The 18,006-nt window shown below is 42.3% G+C and overlaps 1 protein-coding gene across 8 annotated transcripts in view; it reads left to right on the forward strand.

Moving 5' to 3' along the window:
• The window catches only part of ANO5 (anoctamin 5), a 64,378-nt gene that overhangs the window by 34,848 nt on the left and 11,524 nt on the right, over positions 1–18,006 (forward strand). For 6 of the 8 annotated variants that reach the window (XM_082237970.1, XM_082237972.1, XM_082237973.1 and 3 more), the window contains 10 exons: positions 678–793; positions 2,425–2,559; positions 2,942–3,047; positions 3,139–3,199; positions 4,628–4,779; positions 7,382–7,459; positions 11,618–11,840; positions 12,802–12,971; positions 14,380–14,477; positions 15,122–15,252. In XM_082237970.1, the coding sequence (XP_082094096.1) occupies positions 678–793; positions 2,425–2,559; positions 2,942–3,047; positions 3,139–3,199; positions 4,628–4,779; positions 7,382–7,459; positions 11,618–11,840; positions 12,802–12,971; positions 14,380–14,477; positions 15,122–15,252 (1,270 nt within the window). Of the gene's footprint in view, positions 1–677; positions 794–2,424; positions 2,560–2,941; positions 3,048–3,138; positions 3,200–4,627; positions 4,780–7,381; positions 7,460–7,956; positions 8,032–11,617; positions 11,841–12,801; positions 12,972–14,379; positions 14,478–15,121; positions 15,253–18,006 lie in introns of all 8 variants that reach the window. The other 2 variants (XM_082237971.1, XM_082237974.1) reach the window with 1 other exon arrangement.

Here is an 18,006-nt window from a genome sequence, read left to right on the forward strand (position 1 = left end):
TACCTGGCACTAGAATCACTGCAACTTCCCAGGGAAGGCAGGCAGCAGGAAGGTCTGCGCTCTGATGACACGCTGGCCGGAGGAGTAAAAGGTAGAGGTAAAGGTACCCCTGCCCATACGGGCCAGTCTTGACAGGCTCTGGGGTTGTGCGCCCATCTCACTCAAGAGGCCGGGGGCCAGCGCTGTCCGGAGACACTTCCGGGTCACGTGGCCAGCGTGACAAAGCCGCATCTGGCGAGCCAGCGCAGCACACGGAAACGCCGGAGGAGTACATCTGCACAATTCCAGTTTCTTTGTTGCACTGCCCCTTCCCTTCTCCCTCCTGGTAAGCCACAGGGGTGGCAGCGTAGTTAGTTCCCTGCCATCCACTCCTGCTTGTTGTTGCCCCACAGTCAGTTAAGTTTTAAAGTATGTATTATTTAGACCTGGCAGAGATAGAGTCCCCAAGTTTCAGATTAAGTGTGCTTGTTCTTAAGGAATGCCCACGTTGTTGGCCTTAATACTATAAATAGCTATTTGTTGCCACCCGCCCTCAGCCTGTCATATATATAGATTATACCAATTTCTACATATATTATCCTGGTACATATTTAGGGGGAACCAGTGTTGCAGAACACATGCTGCCGTTTACTGATCTGTTTTATATCTGCTTTATTTCATTGTCTACGCTGACACAGTGCCAGTACTGGAAGAGGGCGAATGACCCGAAGTGTGAAAATGAAAGGTACACCCTCTACAGAGAATGGGCAAGGTTTCCTCGTTTTTTCAAAGAACAGCCCTTGGATCTTATCAGGTGAGCAATTGGGTAGGCTTCTCTTAATGGAAGCGCCAGCTTTTGCATTGCCTTGCAATATATACCTACTTTAATTTGTAGATTATTCCATAGTTCAAGGAAACCTCAAAAATTGTAAAATGGCCTTAGTGGTCCACAATCTAATGACCTCCTGCTTGGACTGCTGCAGTGTGCTCTACATGGGACTGACCTTGAAAGTGGTCAGGCAGCTGCGGCTAACGCAGAATGCTAGATTGTTGAGGGGCATCCTGATAGGACCATGTGCCGTCAATCCTGAAAGTGCTGCACTGGCTGCCAGTGAGCTCTTCGGCCCAATTCAAGGTATTAGTACCAGTGCCCTAAATCATAGCTGTCAACGTTTCCCTTTTCTAAAGAGAAATTCCCTTATTCCGAATAGGATTCCTCGCAAGAAAAGGGAAAAGTTGACAGCTATGCCCTAAATGGCTTGGGGGGCATGTGCCTAAAAGAACACCTTTCCCAAGGCCCACTATCTCAGGCCCTACAATTCACAGGGGAGACCCTGTTGGTGGTGGTGCCCCTTCACGCTGCCCTGTTGTTGCTGACCCATGGCAGGACCTTCTCATTGGCCATTCTCCATTTGTAGACTTTCCTCCCTGGTGGGGTGTGTTGTCTCCCTTGTTGTCAACACTCTAGAGGAATCTTAAAATGTTTCTGCTCAACCAGGCATTTAATGGCTGAAAGAAATGGTTCCCAACAACCTTGAAACTGAAGATATATAATGGTTTTTAGTTGTTTTCATTCATATACACACACACACACACACACACACACACACTGTGTTATTTTAGTGCCTTGTTGTTTGCTGCCTCAGGCTCCTTTGGGAGGGTATCCAACGGGATATAATTTCTAATAATGGAAATGAAGATATATAGCTAGATAGCTGGGAGACCTGTATGTACCAAGATCATCACTGGAACGTTCAAAAGCAGAAAGAATGAAAAATGTTTTGCATGAGATTTTTGACCCATTCCAGTACAGGTTTCCATATTGTTTCTCTTTTCATCACACCGTAAAGCCCTCTTTTCTGGTTGCAGTGAGTGTCCTCCTATGCTAGAATCAGATTTGTTTTCCAAGTAACACTCCCCGCCCCCCAAATGCTTCATTTTGTTTTAGGTGAGGGTACAATGTCAATGTATAGCTGTAAAAGTATGTACTTTGAACTGTTAGATTCCTTTTCTCTGGTGTTCAGCTTCTATATGCATATTCCCAACTGGCTGTTTGGCCAATTATGCTAAACAACTTTCTGTGGATGTTAAAGGTGCTGTCACTGGCCTTGTTCATATCATCACTTCCGTGGCTTCATGCCAGGGTCTAAAGCAGCTTTAAAAGGGGAGAGAGAATCATATCTGGTTGCTGGGGCAACACATGAGCAAAAACTAGCTATCCATGTAATTAGGGCACAAATAAGAACAAGAAATTCTGAGAATTGTTTTACAATCAACTCAGTAGCATTCCTTTGAATTTTGCCTGAAAACGTGTCATCCAAATCTAGCCCTGTATCTTTATTTGCAATTAGTCTTCCAAGCTTTTCTCTCTTTTCCTCCCCCTTTTTAAGATGATGATTGTTTCTTGCATTCCCTTACTTTCCATTCCACGTTACTTTCCCGCAGGAAGTATTATGGGGAGAGGATTGGAATCTACTTTGCCTGGCTGGGGTTCTACACTGAGATGCTGTTCTTTGCCGCTATCGTTGGATTAATCTGTTTCCTGTATGGTGCATTCACAATGAATGAAAATATGAGTAGGTAAGAGTAATTAACATGGTCGTGTTGGTTAGATTGAATCATGGCCAGTTGACTGATGACAGCTGTCCTGTCCACTTCACTGCTAATTGTTGTGGTTCATTTTTTTCTTTGAAAAGCTTGAGTCCCCTTGCCTTCTGTAACATTGTGTGCACTGATCCTGTGAGCCACTGTACAGAAACATTAGCTTAAACGTATGATCCGGATGTAGAACTATGTGCCACTGCATTATTGTGGGTATGGCCCTGCTGAATATTGCGCACTGAAAAAGAGGGAACTGGTTCTCTATATTCCTTTTGTAAAGTCAAATATCAGCATCTGCACAAAAACACAATTTATCTATCTATTGCTTAAATATAACATATCTTTTATCTGTCCCCTTCAGCCAAGAAATATGTGACTCCGAAATTGGGGGAAAGATTATCATGTGCCCACTATGTGATCAAAAATGTGATTACTGGAGATTGAACTCCACGTGTGAGTCTTCAGAGGTCTGTAGTCATTGCTGCAATTTTTGTTTTTTAAAAATAGCTTTTCCACGGTTGTTTTCATTCAAATTGTTAATTTGTGTTTTTATTCCAGTACTCCCATTTGTTTGATAATGTGGCGACCCTCTTTTTTGCAATCTTTATGGGCATTTGGGGTGAGTATATTTGTTAGTGCTGCTTAAATAACACTCAAGCCACGTGGGTCAGCTTTAGCTTTGTCTCTTACTGCATGCAAGTCAATGGCACATTTGACAACAAGACTATGACTTGGTCCTGTGAGTGAATGTTCACTCACGGGATGCTCCTACTGGTAGAAAGGGAAAGAGGGAGAGCTCACGACTCGCTCATGAATCCCTCTGTAAACTTAAAGTAAAAGGTAAAGGTACATGACCCCTGGATGGTTAAGTCTAGTCAAAGGTGACTATGGGGTGTGGCGCTCATCTTGCTTCAGGCCGAGGGAGCCGGCATTTGTCCACAGCTTTCTGGGTCATGTGGCCAACATGACTAAACCGCTTCTGGCACAATGGAAAACTTTCCATCTGTAATGGTACCTATTTATCTGCTTGCACTGGTATGCTTTCAAACTGCTAGGTTGGCAGAAGCTGGGACAGAGCAATGGGAGCTCACCCCGTGATGCAGATTCAAACTGCTGACCTTCCAATCAGCAAGCCCAAAAGGCTCAGTAGTTTAGACCACAGTGCCACATCCCCCCCCCAAGTGTTCAGCTCTGAACTATGTGGGAGGTGACATGAGGGAATTGCAGGGGAAAGGGGGAGGGGGAATTGGCAGATACTACCTTTGCTGGATTGGAGTTGCTTTTATTCTTGGATGAGCAACTCTAGATCTCAACCTCTGTAAGTATAGTATGAATGCTATAAATATCATTCTGTAATGATATATGTAAATGTACAATAATTCACTGGGTTTGATCCAGAGAAAATTAAGCATGTTTTAGATAACTTGGGTCCTATTGGTTTCAATGGAACTGAACAGCGCTTCCATATTCTTAAGCACACCAAATCCCATGGAGTGGTACAACCCTCAATGTGCAAAAATATGCAGACAGTAATGAATTTGACTAATTGTCAGAATTTGTCACAGCTCCAGAAATTCCATCAAAATGAGAAATAGCTTCTCCAGGGAATCTGCAGTAGTTTTTTATGTAACTGATGTACTGTATAGACATCAAATCCATCACAAAGATACAGTGGTACCTCGCAAGACGAATGTCTCGCAAGACGAAAAACGCGCAAGGCGAAAGAGTTTTCCGTTTTTTTAGTCGTTCCGCAAGACGAATTTCCCTATGGGCTTGCTTCGCAAAACGAAACGTCTTACGAGTTCTTGCGAGTTTGCTTCCTTTTTCTTAAAGCCGCTAAGCCGTTAATAGCCGCTAAGCCGCTAATAGCCGTGCTTCGCAAGATGAAAAAACCGCAATACGAAGAGACTCGCGGAACGGATTAATTTCGTCTTGCGAGGCACCACTGTAATAGTGAAAGTATCATCTGGGAATGTTGGTTTTGCTCAGTTGCTACTAGACATTTCTTATTCTTATTTTTATTTGCACCATACTGTATTCATTGCAGTCACACTTTTCTTGGAGTTCTGGAAGCGTCGGCAAGCTCGACTTGAATATGAATGGGATCTAGTTGATTTTGAGGAGGAACAGCAACAACTCCAACTGAGGCCAGAGTATGAAGCAAAATGTACTCAAAAGAGGAAGAATCCAGTAACGCAGGTAACCTGAGCATTAGAAGACAAAAATCACATGGAGGTTGGGGCATACATAAGATCCAGTTATCCATTGTGTATTTAAGACCAAGTAAGCCATCTCTTGTGGGACACGGGTGGCTCTGTGGTCTAAACCACTGAGCCTAGGGCTTGCCGATCAGAAGGTTGGCGGTTCGAATCCCCGCAACAGGGTGAGCTCGAAAGCACGTCAAAGTGCAAGTAGATAAATAGGTACCGCTACAGCGGAAAGGTAAAAGACGTTTCCGTGCGCTGCTCTGGTACACCAGAAGTGGCTTAGTCATGCTGGCCACATGACCTGGAAGCTGCGCGCTGGCTCCCTAGGCCAGTAAAGCAAGATGAGTGCTGCAACCCCAGAGTCTTTCACGACTGGACCTAATGGTCAGGGGTCCCTTTACCTTTTATGCCATCTCTTAAGTGCTTATGAAGGAATTATGCCAGAACATTACACAAGCATGTTGTTCTGACAGGGTCCAGAAAGTTATAATTCTGTAAATGTTTCAGAACAAGGTGACAAATCAACTGCCGGTGCTTAGGGTTAATATCTGGGATCCAGTGACAGATATAAAATGGATTTTAAAAGAATCAGGCTTTCTCCAAATGCTGTTATCCACAGTCACTTACGGACTCATTGTTAAAACCATGTTTGTGGAAGACAATCTTACTCGGCTACAAGTGATCGCCAAAGAAGAAGAAGATATATCATTCCAGTAAGGAAAGGCAGGAGCTCAAGAGGACAAATTTAACTGATTTGTCCTTCTCTAGGAATTGGCTCAACCATTGAGGAAAAAAGCTTATGTTGCTCTCCTTGAGACTATATTGGTTCAGAATGCAGCTTAACAGTTGCATGTTTGAATGCTATCCCATACCCCCAAAAATGCTGAACATGGAAAGCTTCTACCTAGCCTTTTCCCTGAAACAGTAGGTCTCTAAGTATAGGTAGTTTTTGATGTGGAGGGACTCAAATATGCAGTTTTCACACCTGCATTCTGGAGCAACACAGTCCTAGGCCCCTACAGCATGTGCTTCTTCTGAGTGTTTGAATTGCTGATAAGCTTTTGTCTGCATGCCGTGAGTTTCTGGGCAGCTAAATCAAAGGGGGAAAATAACAGACAAAATGGCTGCAATTCTACTTCAGATGCAGTAAATGTCTGTTTCACTGAGCCTGATCCTTATGATGGAACTCTGGTGCTTTAAGGAACAATTCTCTGGTGTTAATGTGGTTACATTGGATGTAAGTAATATTAATGTATCTATTTATTTGTTAAATTCTATCCTGCCTTTCCGTCAAAGCTGCTCAACTGCAGGAAAATAGAAAGTAAAAAAACAAAAAAAAATTAAAGCAAGGGAAATAAAACATATCAGTTAGAATCAGCAAGTTGATGATTTTGCAGTATCTTTACAATGGATTGGCAAAATGTTTTGGGACAAAATGAAGGTATCTTCTGAGTGCAGCTACAAGTTAGAGGAATCCTGATTTATATTACATATTATTATCTATCCTAGCTTAGATATTTCCTTTTGTACATGAAGCTCATGAAGAATGAGAAGTCTAAATGTGTTGACATTCTTAAATATGTGTTTGATCATTAGAAGTCACTTGCTTTAATTCCTAGTTACATTTTTTTAAAAGAAAGCTAAAACCTTGTTCCCTCTCCTTTAAATGATCTATTATCTATTTGTCAAGGTTCTAAGTTACAGAAATTTGTAAACTTCCTGTCAGCAGTCCAGATATGAAAGAAATCAATGGTTAACCAAATTATAGTTGAATGTTCTTGCTGTGTGACATTAGACAATGAAAATGTGAAGGACCTGAGGCTCTAAAGATTATATCTGCAGATTGAAAAGAACACTGATATTCTTCAACTGTACAACTACATTTCATTGTTACTTACACTAATTTGAGACTTTTGCTGGTCACCGGTCATTTTGCACTTCCATAGACTTATATCAGAATTGTGCCCTCTTTATTAACCCGCAGGTCTAGCAACATTGTAATCAATCTTAAAGCATTAAGCTGGGTCACAGTGGGTTATGATCTGCTCTCATGGATATTATTACTTATGATGGTACTGAACTTCAAAATGGGGGAGGAGTGTCTGCGGTTGAACAACACTTTTCTGGAGGACATCTTAAGCCAATTTTGAACTGAGCTCAGACATCTCCAGAGGCGATGCCAGGTTTGAAATGTGCTCAGTTCTCTGTTGTCATCCCTTCCACCTATTTGCTCTCCTCCTTCTGGCTTTCACAGGTGAGAGGCAGCAAAGGGCTTACAGCAGCATAGGCCTTAGTCTTAAGGCCTGGACATAACCATTTACCTTTGATATACATTGCTTCCCTTCTTCCCTTTGTGTTGTGCAACCATCAAGCCAGGAAGTCTCCAATTAACCATAGTTTCTCATTGCATTTAAACTGATGGTGGTGACCCTAGTTTCCTGGCTTGGATGAAATTAGAAACTCTGGTTAATTGGATGCTTCCTGGTTAGATAGCTGCAGACATGAGTTGCACTAGTATCAGGTGATGGTGGTACAGTGAAATCTTTTTCGTTCTTTAATTACTGCTTTTTAAATTGTCTGGTCTGCTATTCTAGGAATTAGAATTGGTTAAGAGGAAGAGCATACATGACTATGGGAAACTGAGCTTGTTGTACTTTGGAATTTTGTTTTGGGTAAGACAGGGCTGCGTGAACTCAGCAGCTTAGAGTGGCAACTAATGAAAGAGCCATTTCTTCAAGTGGGAAAGCAATGAAAAGACCTGAGAGAATGGAGGACAACACTTAACAGCAATAGCTAGTCCAGTCCAAACATACATATTTTTTCCCTGTCATGTAATTTGGGCATATTGGAAACTGAACTGCATCCACTCCCTTCTGTTCAGAAGATCGCAGAGAAGGAAAACAAAAATGGCCTTCTGGCCATCTTGTAAATTTGGCAAAGTCTTAAAAGCTCTGGATGACTGGCTTCTCATCTACATATGGACTCCTCCATTTCTGTCTTTCTCCCATAAGATGAAATGTGCTACATCATGCATTCCTTGGGAGTGTAAAAACTATTTTCTTGGGGTGTGTTTGCTTTCTCACAGTGGTTGAGGTTGCTTTCTGCAGTGTTCAGTGTAAGAATATGTCTGCGGGAGGTGAAATGTGCTGTGCTTGCTTGACTGTTTCAGGAGTTGGAGCCTTACTTGCCTTTAACTAGCCAGGCTATACGATTCTGCATCTCGGGAACGACAGTGTTGTTCTGGGTGAGCATCCTTTTGAATCATCACTGTAATGCGTAACAAGCAACACATCACTTTTTAAGCTTGAATTTTAACATGCCTTAATGCTTTTGCTGTCGGTATCTTTCTCTCTGTGCTTCTGGCTACAAGGGGTTGTAACTAACATTCTGCTTTCTTAGTGTCATGCAAAGCACACACTGAATCGTATAGCATACAATCCATAACTCTCTCTTCTGCCAAATCAATCCATTGGACTTTATTTAGGTGTCCATTATTCATGATGATGAATATAGTGACTTAGGTTACAGTTTTATACCCAGATACCTGGGAATAACCTCTGTTGAATTCAATGAAGCCTATTTTTAAGATGACATCTATGAGATGCCACTGACTGTGTTGTTGTTGTTGTTATTATTTATTTATTTATTTATACCCCACCTGTTCTCCTGATGGGATTCAGGGCAGCATGCAGATAAAAACAAGAATCACTAAAAACATAGAAAAACAATAATTAAAAAACAATTAAACACTGATAGAATTAAACCATACATGCGTATTAAATATGTTTACAACAAGCAAATAGTTACAGTAAAAATGGTATGTCACCAGCCCTTTCATTAAAAGCAGTTCCCAAAAGCCTGTTGGAACAAGACAGTTTTTACCATCTGATGAAAGAAGAACAAGCAGGGAGCCAGTCTAGCTTCTCCTGGGAGGGAGTTTTAGAGTCTGGGAGCAGCTACTGAGAAGGCCCTTTACTGTGTCCCCACCAACCGTGCATATGAGTGTGGCATGACCAAGAGAAGGACCTTTCCTGAAGATTTCAAAACCTGAGCAGGTTTGTATGAGGGAATACATTATTTCAGGTAGCTTGGACCTAAGCCATGTAGCGTCTAAAGTTCATAACCACCACTTTGAATTGTGCCTAGAAACAGACTGGTAGACAGTGGAGCTGTTTCACTGCTCCCTAAAGGGTTATGCTCCCTATAATCTCTGGTCAATAATCTGATCATATCTCTTTGAGCCAGTTGATGTTTCTAAGCACTTTTCAAAGGCAGCCCCATCTAGAGCGCTTTACAGTAATCCAAATAGGAGGTAACTAAGGCATGTGTCACTGTGGCCATTTGAGATATCTCAAGAATGGGTGCAATTGGCACAGTGCAAATGCACTCCTGGCCACTGTGGAAACCTGGGCATTCATGCTCAGTCTGGAGTCCAGGAGCACATCCAAACTGTGTCATCAAGCACAGGCTGAATCCCTATTCTGTGTTCTGCCTTCTGACTGACCAAGAGCGCTTCTGTCTTGTCTAGATTAAGTTCCAATTTGTTCGCCCTCATCCAGTCCATTACAGATGACACACGCTGGTTTTCATCTGAGACTGCTTTCTTGGATTTTGGTGGAAAGGAGAAATAGAGCTGGGTCATCAGCATACTGGTGACAATGAACCCCAAAACTCCAGTCAACCTTTCTTAGTGGTTTCATGTAAATGTTAAATAGCACAAGGGACAGAAGAGAACACTGAGGGACTCTGCAGGCCAATGTCCAAGGTGTCAAACAGGAGTCCCTCCAGGAAGGAGCAGAGCCATTGTAAAATAGTACCTCCCTACAAGGTGGCCCAGAGGAATACCATGTTTGATGGACTGAAAGCTGTCAAGATGTCTAGCAGAGCCAACAGGGACACACTGTCCTTGCACAGTTCCTTGCACAGAGCCTCTGTTCCATAACTAGGCTTGAAACCAGATCTAGATAATCAGTCTCTGTAGTTATCTGTAGACCAAGGGAATTTTGCCCTATTTTGAATTGTTCAAATGCTTGATTATAAAATTTCCCTATAACCTGTAGTCATTTATTATTGACCAAAACACTCTGGAGAAATTGGTTTCTGGATTGCATCATTTACGTCTGAATCAATTCAACTTTCTCTATTTCAATACAGGAAAAAAATTGAGAGATCTTTAGTATGTGGATAATGTGTTATAAACACAAATGTTTATAATGCTACCATATCTATGCAATGAAATTGTAACATGATATTGGTGGATTTTGAAACAGCATGCCACTAGTGTGCTTTGCATGATTTTGCTTGGTGTACTAACAGACAAGCTAAGCAGAAAAAGACAATATTACTGCTCTGTTGGGACTATACCACTTTAGACTGAAGACATGATTACATTTATTCTACTTATTTCTAAATTTCCCTTCATCTAGCGGTTTCCAGGGCAATGTACAATAAGCATAAACAATTACTTATATGAAACACAAACACAATTAAAAACAACCAACCTTGAAAACAAATAGGCAGGAAAAGCTACGAAAAGCAAAAGCAAACATAGCCCTTTGAAATGCTTGGCCAAATACAAGAGGCACCAGAAATATTACAATGTCAGCAAAAGGCTTACCAGCATTGAAGAGGGTGTTCCAGAGTTGGAGTACCACTGCAGAAAAGGACCCAAACCATTTCAGACTTTACAAGTACATATCACCATCTTGAATACTGGTCCTAGTTGTGACCATGTAGCCGAGACAATTCTTTCTGAATCAGAGTACTGTGAATCAGCTTGGCTGAGCCAGTTAAAATTGTGTCAGCTGAGTTCTTCACTAATTGAAGCTTCTACATAGTCTTAAAGGGCAGCCCTGTGTATAACACTGAGGGGTTGCCCCATGTATAATGTGTCTAATCCATCCAGGATATCACCAGAGGTTCTGGCCAGGAACAGATGCAGCTGGAGAACCAGGCAAAAATGTTAAAAGACAAAGCCGCTAAGGCATCAGGTGGCAATGTTAAATCAAGGAGTACACTCAAGTTCCATGTGTGCTATTTTAGGGGGAGTGCAGTGCCATCTAGAACACACTGAACATCTGTCTCTCAGACCCAAGAATCACCTGCTCACAGTCCTTCTGTCTTGTCAGGATTCAGCTTGAGTCTTGACCCTCATCTGTCCATTTCCAAATCCAGGCATTGGCTGAGCCTCACTTGACTCACATGACATAGAGAAATAGATCTAGGTTAGATTACCTTACCGAGCAGTTTGAGAAAGAGCATGGGGGCATAAAACAGAGCCATGGTGGTTGAGCAGAAGCTCCCCACTGCAGCTTTCTGAAACTGACCCTGGAGGTAGATGCAGAACTATCACAGCATCGCATCCATTACACACAACTGTTGGTAGCAAATATCAACTGAAAGACACAAAAATAACAGTGCATCAGGTGGATAGGGTCTGGCTTGGCTCTCACCCTGATGTACTTGGGTTTTACTTGCAAGAAGAATACATTGGATGAACATCAGATCAGCCTTCAGATAGACACACATCCTCCCTCTTGCAGTCTGAAGTGATACAGTCCCAATGGGGCCATACTACACTATTATTCTCAATGTGTAGTTTGGCCCTTAGAGTCCTATATGGTACAGTTAGGGAACTGGTGGTCCTCCAGATGTTGCTGAACTACAACTCCCATCATTTGCATTGGACATTCTGGCTAGGGCTGATGGGACTTGGAGTCCATCAACAGCTGGAGGGCCATGGATTCCCCATGCTTGCTATATAGTATAAAGCATTAAAGGCTGTTTCTGATATGATGTCATTGTTCTTAAACCTCTGTGGTTTCTCTCAGATCTTTTTGATCATAGCTAGTATGATAGCTGTGATAGTTTACCGCCTTGCCGTCTATGCTGCTTTTGCCAGCATCATGGAGAATGCACAAACCTTGCAGCCTATTCAAGGTATCCTGACACCACAACTGGCAACATCGGTCACTGCTTCATGCCTGAATTTTGTCATCATTATGATACTGAATTTCTTGTATGAGAGGATAGCCATCTGGATCACAGATATGGGTAGGTATGTTGCATAAAGACAGAACTGTCAGGGATATGTTTCTGTCCCTGTGGTGGAAATGCTGAGTTTATTGGCAACCAGAAGCTGAATATTTATACAATTTTTCCATCTGGCCAAGTTGGCTAGCATTCCTGGGAAACTGTTTTTGAGACCTCCCTCTGTATCATGTAGCTTTGTTCCTAGATTATCCACAGCTGCATCCTAGCTCTGTGATTTTATGAGGAAGAGCTTGTACACTGTTGCAGCTGGCTTGGCCATGCTAATAACTACTTATTAGGAGTGTAACATCACTGTAGGGAACTCATGGAAGAGCGTTTCTCCCCTTCCATAATAATATACCATCCACAACTGACATTTTTCTTGACGCACCTCTCCAGATTTTACATTTTTCATATGGGTAGGCTGCTTATGTGAGCATTTATTACAATTTGCAAACCTTACGATTAAGATTTGGACCACGAATTCCATTTGTGTCATTAACTACCACACTAGAGTGATGTTTGTTGTTCAGATAATTTTTTCAGTAAATAATGGGATAATGAAGCATTTAGAATAATCCTAAAATAAGTGCTTCCTGAGCTAAGATGATGATCCCCAATTATAGCTGGCAAATGGAAATGTTTTAATCGGCATTCATTTTTCCACAGTGGAAATAATAATTATAATGTGTTTTAAATTTGGAAGAATTTAATTGTTCACCTGTAGGAATAATTCTGCAGTAGTCCTGCCACTTGCATAGAGAGGCTATAGACTTGACTCACTGTTCTGTAGCTGCTGCCCTCTGCTGGCATAAAAATGCAGTGAATGGTCTTGCAGTATTCTTTTGGAAACCCTGTTGTTTTTCATACCTAATAGCTCTGCAGTGCTTCAGCCAAATTCAAAATTGTCAGTGTTTGCTGTAGCCTTGTTTGCTTGTGCATGGTGCAGAAAAAAACCCTGTTTATTTTGTTGACCTTGTAGAGATCCCAAGAACTCACCTTGAATATGAGAACAGACTCACCATGAAGATGTTCCTGTTTCAGTTTGTCAACTATTATTCTTCATGTTTCTACGTGGCTTTCTTCAAAGGGAAATTTGTGGGGTACCCGGGTCACTACACATACATGTTTGATCGCTGGAGAAATGAAGAGGTATGGGGTCATTTTTCAGTGAATTAAGGAAGTAATTGCTAACCATCCTCATTTTTGTAAAGACAAGCCAATAAAACAACACAATATTCTGAATAAAAAGCCAGGAAAATGTCACAAATGTACATAAGATGCAGTAGAAGATGCCTGTCTATGTGTTTCTCAGTGTATGTTTTGGAATGTGCTATCTGCAAACAAAGGTCCTTGCATTATATAACTCAAGAGTAAACTGCTGAAACAGCCTGGCTCTCTGAGAACAATAGTCGTGTCTCACTCTGGCATTAAGGCTTTGCCTCTCCCTTTCTTCCCAAATCATAAATTTATATAGTATTAAGGGATTTTGTGATGGTGCTGACAGTGCCACCGACAGACTAAGCTACTCTAATGACAGGGTGGGGTAGGAGAAAGAGCTTCTGGGTTTGATAGGCTGAAATCTATTGTTCCCTATCAGTGAAATTGCCCCTACAAAATGTGATGGATAAATTTTCAGGGGGCTTCCTCAGAAGATGACCTTAGGTAAATAGTGGGATATACCTTCTCTGCGTAAGAATCCTCTGTACAGCTAACTGGGTCTGAGGCAAAGGAAGCAAGTCAGCCTAGCTCCCTTCCTCTGAGTCTCTGGCTGCCATTAGTTGAGGTGTTCAGATCTTAGAAAGGGACAGAGAAGTCAGAGAGACCATGGGAGGGAGGGCAGAAGAAGGCAGGAGCCCAAGAACTTGAGAAGAAGGATTGCTGCCCTAGAGAATCCATGGAACTTTAGAAAATGAAGGTTGGAACAGGCTACTTCCCTGGGTTGAGCTGTCCAGAGGAATGTGGGAAAGAAGAGAAGGCAAGAATGAGGAACTTGACAGAAGTAAAATTGGGAGGCTGGGCACAGAAAAAAAGCTGCACATCCCAGGAACAGAAATGAGGGGTCGCCTGTTGATTTGAAACAGCCAGTCAGATGTTTGGCTGCTGGCTTTTTAATATTAAAAATAGGTGCTTTACATCAATACTTGGTATACACATAATTCAACCTCTCACCCTTGACCCAGTTCTCTAACCAATTCTCATTGCCTTAGTTTTCCTAAAACAAAAGATGACAAGCCCAGCACTGGAAAGCTTCTTTTTTGGTCCTGCTGTTCTCTTTTTCTGGCAGAAACTTTCTGTTGGCTTTTGGTGTCAACTTGGAGGTAAGGTTGAGGAGTATAGTGAATGCTGTAGTCAGTTTAATTTCTCGGCATAATCAAGAACAGTTGCTCTGCAGGTAAGCAGTTTTAGGGTTAAACCCATGTGGTTTTGCTTTCTTTCTTTTTGCTTTCTTTTTTTACTACTTAGTAACAAGTTCCTGTCTTCCACTTTAACACTGTGGTTTCCAAGGGAAAGACCAGTTACGTGTTGCTTCTTCCTCTCCCCACCCTTGTTTCATTAGTGTGATCCTGCAGGATGCCTGATAGAGCTGACAACACAGCTTACCATTATCATGGCTGGCAAACAGATATGGGGCAACATCCAAGAGGCTATTGTACCGTAAGTGATGCCTTCATGTTGAGTAAGTTTCATTTTTAAGAGAGAGGAATAGGTTGCGTTATGCGTCTCAACAGTGAACGCAGTAAGCGCATAAAGGCATAACGATATTAATTTTGGTTGTAGAAACTTCTTACTGCAGGATGAGATAAAATTATTTAAAATGTAGGCAATGGTTATGGAACTGGAAAAGAGGGAGCATTCCTAGGCACCAGAATCAGTGCTATAGGAGGGAGTGTCTGAAGAGAGAAGCCTGGTCTGCACACACATGGTCTTTCTTTGATTTGGAGCACTGTGAGATCAGGGTTGCAAATCATGGCACTGTTGTAGACACAAAGAGCCAAGCTCCTCTTTTGAGACTTTCACCCCAGTGTGCGAACAGTAGGGGTGATGGTGGTAGGTGATTTGACTGGGGATGGGGCAGCAGGCAGAGATGCATTGTGTGTGTTGTGTGATTTAGAACATCCAAATAGGACTACAGTGGCCCTGTAATCTGGACTTTTTCCGCCCTGTATAGTCTTCTTTATGGGAGAGATACTTGAAAAACACTTTTGGTGTTATACCATATGGGACATGATTCTGACTTCAATGCTGTATCTTTTATGCAACCTGCCCCATCCTGTGTTTTCTGTTATCCATACCCACAGCTGGATCCGGAATTGGTGGGGCCGCCGGAAAGCCAGTAGCAGTCCTGAGAATTTATACAGTCGATGGGAGCAGGACCATGATCTGCAGAACTTTGGAGCCTTGGGCCTATTCTATGAGTACCTGGAAATGGGTAAGCACAAGGAATGGTTATAAAATACCTCTGTATAGAGCTTTTTAAGTTTCTGACAGCTGCTTTTCTTCCGTGCAATTGAATGGAGCTAATACATATTCCTTAGCTCATGTCTCTTGACTGAAAGGCTATGTGAATCAACTTCTTAGGTACAAAATGGGGAATATCCATTAAAAAAAAATTTCTAAAATTTTGCTGCAGTGCTGTGCCTCACAACAATAATTATGTTGCTTTTAGTGAGCATTCAGCACAGATTTCATGTGGCTTATACCCCTGCCTTATCTGAACAGAGCAGTATCTGCAGTTTGGCCCATGCTGTACAGTGAAAGACAGGAACTTTCTGCTGCCACAATGTGCTACCACGTAAACAGAGCATGACTACCAAGAGCAGAAAATAAGAAGCCAACAGCTGTTGTGATTTCACAGAGCAGCCAACAGATGGCATATGGTAGCTAGCAAGAAACTCTGTTCTAAAATAGTGCTGTTATGGCTGCCACATTGTGTTTTGTGTGCTAGCCTTTAAGAAACTAAAAGCACACATGCTGATTTGAGTTGGTATTCATTGCGGTAATGAATAAAGTATGTTTTGGGTTTGCTCTTTATCTGAAAGCACCATAGAGCGAAATATTTTTTTATTTGTTGTGGACCATACAGGCATCTCCCCACTTTCGCATGTTCTAAATAGAATCATACCAGAAAATGGCGGAAGAGAGTCCTCATAGCTCATGAGGAGACCCTCACAGAGCCCAAAGAGGACATCAGTGAGGGCGGAGGAAGTCCCAAAGAGACTTGAGACACAGCTGGGTTTTGTTTAGGCTGCTGAGCCTCCCCACACATCTTCCAGCCTCCAGCTGGCCCCAGAGCTTCTACACTAGTTAAAGAGAGAGTTGTATTGAGAGAGAGCATGAGAGGGAGCTGGAGAGCATGAAAAAAATGAGCATTTCAAGGCTTTCTAGAGGGTGCTTGTAGGGGTCAGATGGGATTACCATGAGGAATTATAGAATATACATCAAGCCATCGTGTCCACGATGAAGACATTGTGTTGACTGGGTTTGATATATTGATGATAATTTCTGATTAAATCCCATAAGATTCTACATTCATGACCTTTTCCCTCTGCTGCCCATTTCTCTCTCTTCATAAGTCACGTACACAGCAGTTGCTTCGCCAGGCAGGCATCCTGGGCCATAAAGATAGTGGGCAAGTTTCTTTGATGTATATTAATCTTAGGATGTTAATCTTAGGGCCAGTAAACAGATCTCACATGAAGGGGATAATGGTCACTGTCCTCCTGGCCATCCTTCTTATCATATGTATTGCTTGTTTATTACCTCTGGGGTTGCCAGATGCTCTTCTTTGTAGTAATGTTCTTTGTTTACCCCAGAAATATTTGTGCTTAATTAGTTTTTGTAGTTTAACTTGTCCCCACGTGGGTTTGTGGAAATGCTCAGAAGAAATCTGATTGGTTCTTACGAACACTCTGTAAAAAGCTCTTTTGTGAATAAAACTACCTGGGCCAGGGGGCTGCAGACTCGGACAGGCACAGAGAGGCACGATTATACGCACCCTTCCCAGAGTCTTGCTGGTTCAAGCCTCTGTGTGTATTCTTATTAATCAGAGTTCAATCCTTCCTTTACTTTGCAAATGCAACAGGTGCTTCCTGCTTTATGCAATTTCACTTATGTGCATGGTGCCCAGAACGTAACCCCTGCATAAGTGGTAATACACCTGTATTACCAAATGAAAATTTAAAGCTGGGGGGCAGAGAATATTATAGTGTAAAGGCAAATATGCATTCTATTATTCTGTTTTTAGACCCTAACGTATTCTCACTGGGCAGCTTGTCAAATCGTAGCCCCTTCTTCCCCATTTAAAATTTTATTACCTCGTAAAACGCCCTTCTCTCCCACCCATGCTCACTTTGACAGCCATGGAAAGGCAGTGACTTGCAAGGAAATAAAGTCTCAGTGAAGCAGTAGCGGCCAGTGTGGTGGCTTAGGTGGGGCACCACTGTCCTCCCAGCACCAAACTAGGCACTGTGCAGGCACATAATGGCAACAGCAGTGGGTTGGGTCCGCTCATAGCACCATGGTCCTAGCATCTTTCTGTCCTGTAAGTGCCAGCAACATGCTGTGTTTGGAAGCTGGGAGAGCATTGATGGCTGCCACACCAGCCACTACTGCCATGAAGGCTTTTAGGCCAGGGATGGGGCTGGAACAAAGCTAAAGTCACCCAAGCTCTTGGTTTATCATTTAGCATGATTACCATGCCAACAGTATGCATGGTGCTTACAGAGACCCTGCCCTGAGGAGCTTACAATCTAAAATTCAGTCAAGGGAAATCAACCAAGAAAAGGGAAGAAAGTGAAGGCAGAGAGAAAGAGTATGCCATTGCTTTGATCATGCATGCTTAAGTTTGACTGCAGACTATGGTGGTTCATGAGAACTAAGGAGTGGGGAACATGTGCTCTTCCAGATGTTGTTGGACTCCAGCTCCCATAAACCCCAGTCGGTGTGGCCTATGGTCAGGTATGATGGGAGCTGTAGTCCAGCAACATCTGGAAGGTTGTTGGCTTCCTGCCTTTGAGTGAAAGACTTGAAGGAAGAGATAGAATTTCCTTTGCTGTGTTAGGGTATTTTCTTCTTCAGGGAAAAGATTTTCAGTCTTATTCTGGAATTGATCTCTTCATCTTCAGTCTCTGTATTATTTTTCTTAATAAAGAACTACCATTTTTTCTGAATTAAGTCCTTAAAT

Source organism: Podarcis vaucheri (assembly GCF_965113315.1).
Source record: "Podarcis vaucheri genome assembly, chromosome: 1".
Taxonomy (NCBI): Eukaryota; Metazoa; Chordata; class Lepidosauria; order Squamata; family Lacertidae; genus Podarcis; species Podarcis vaucheri.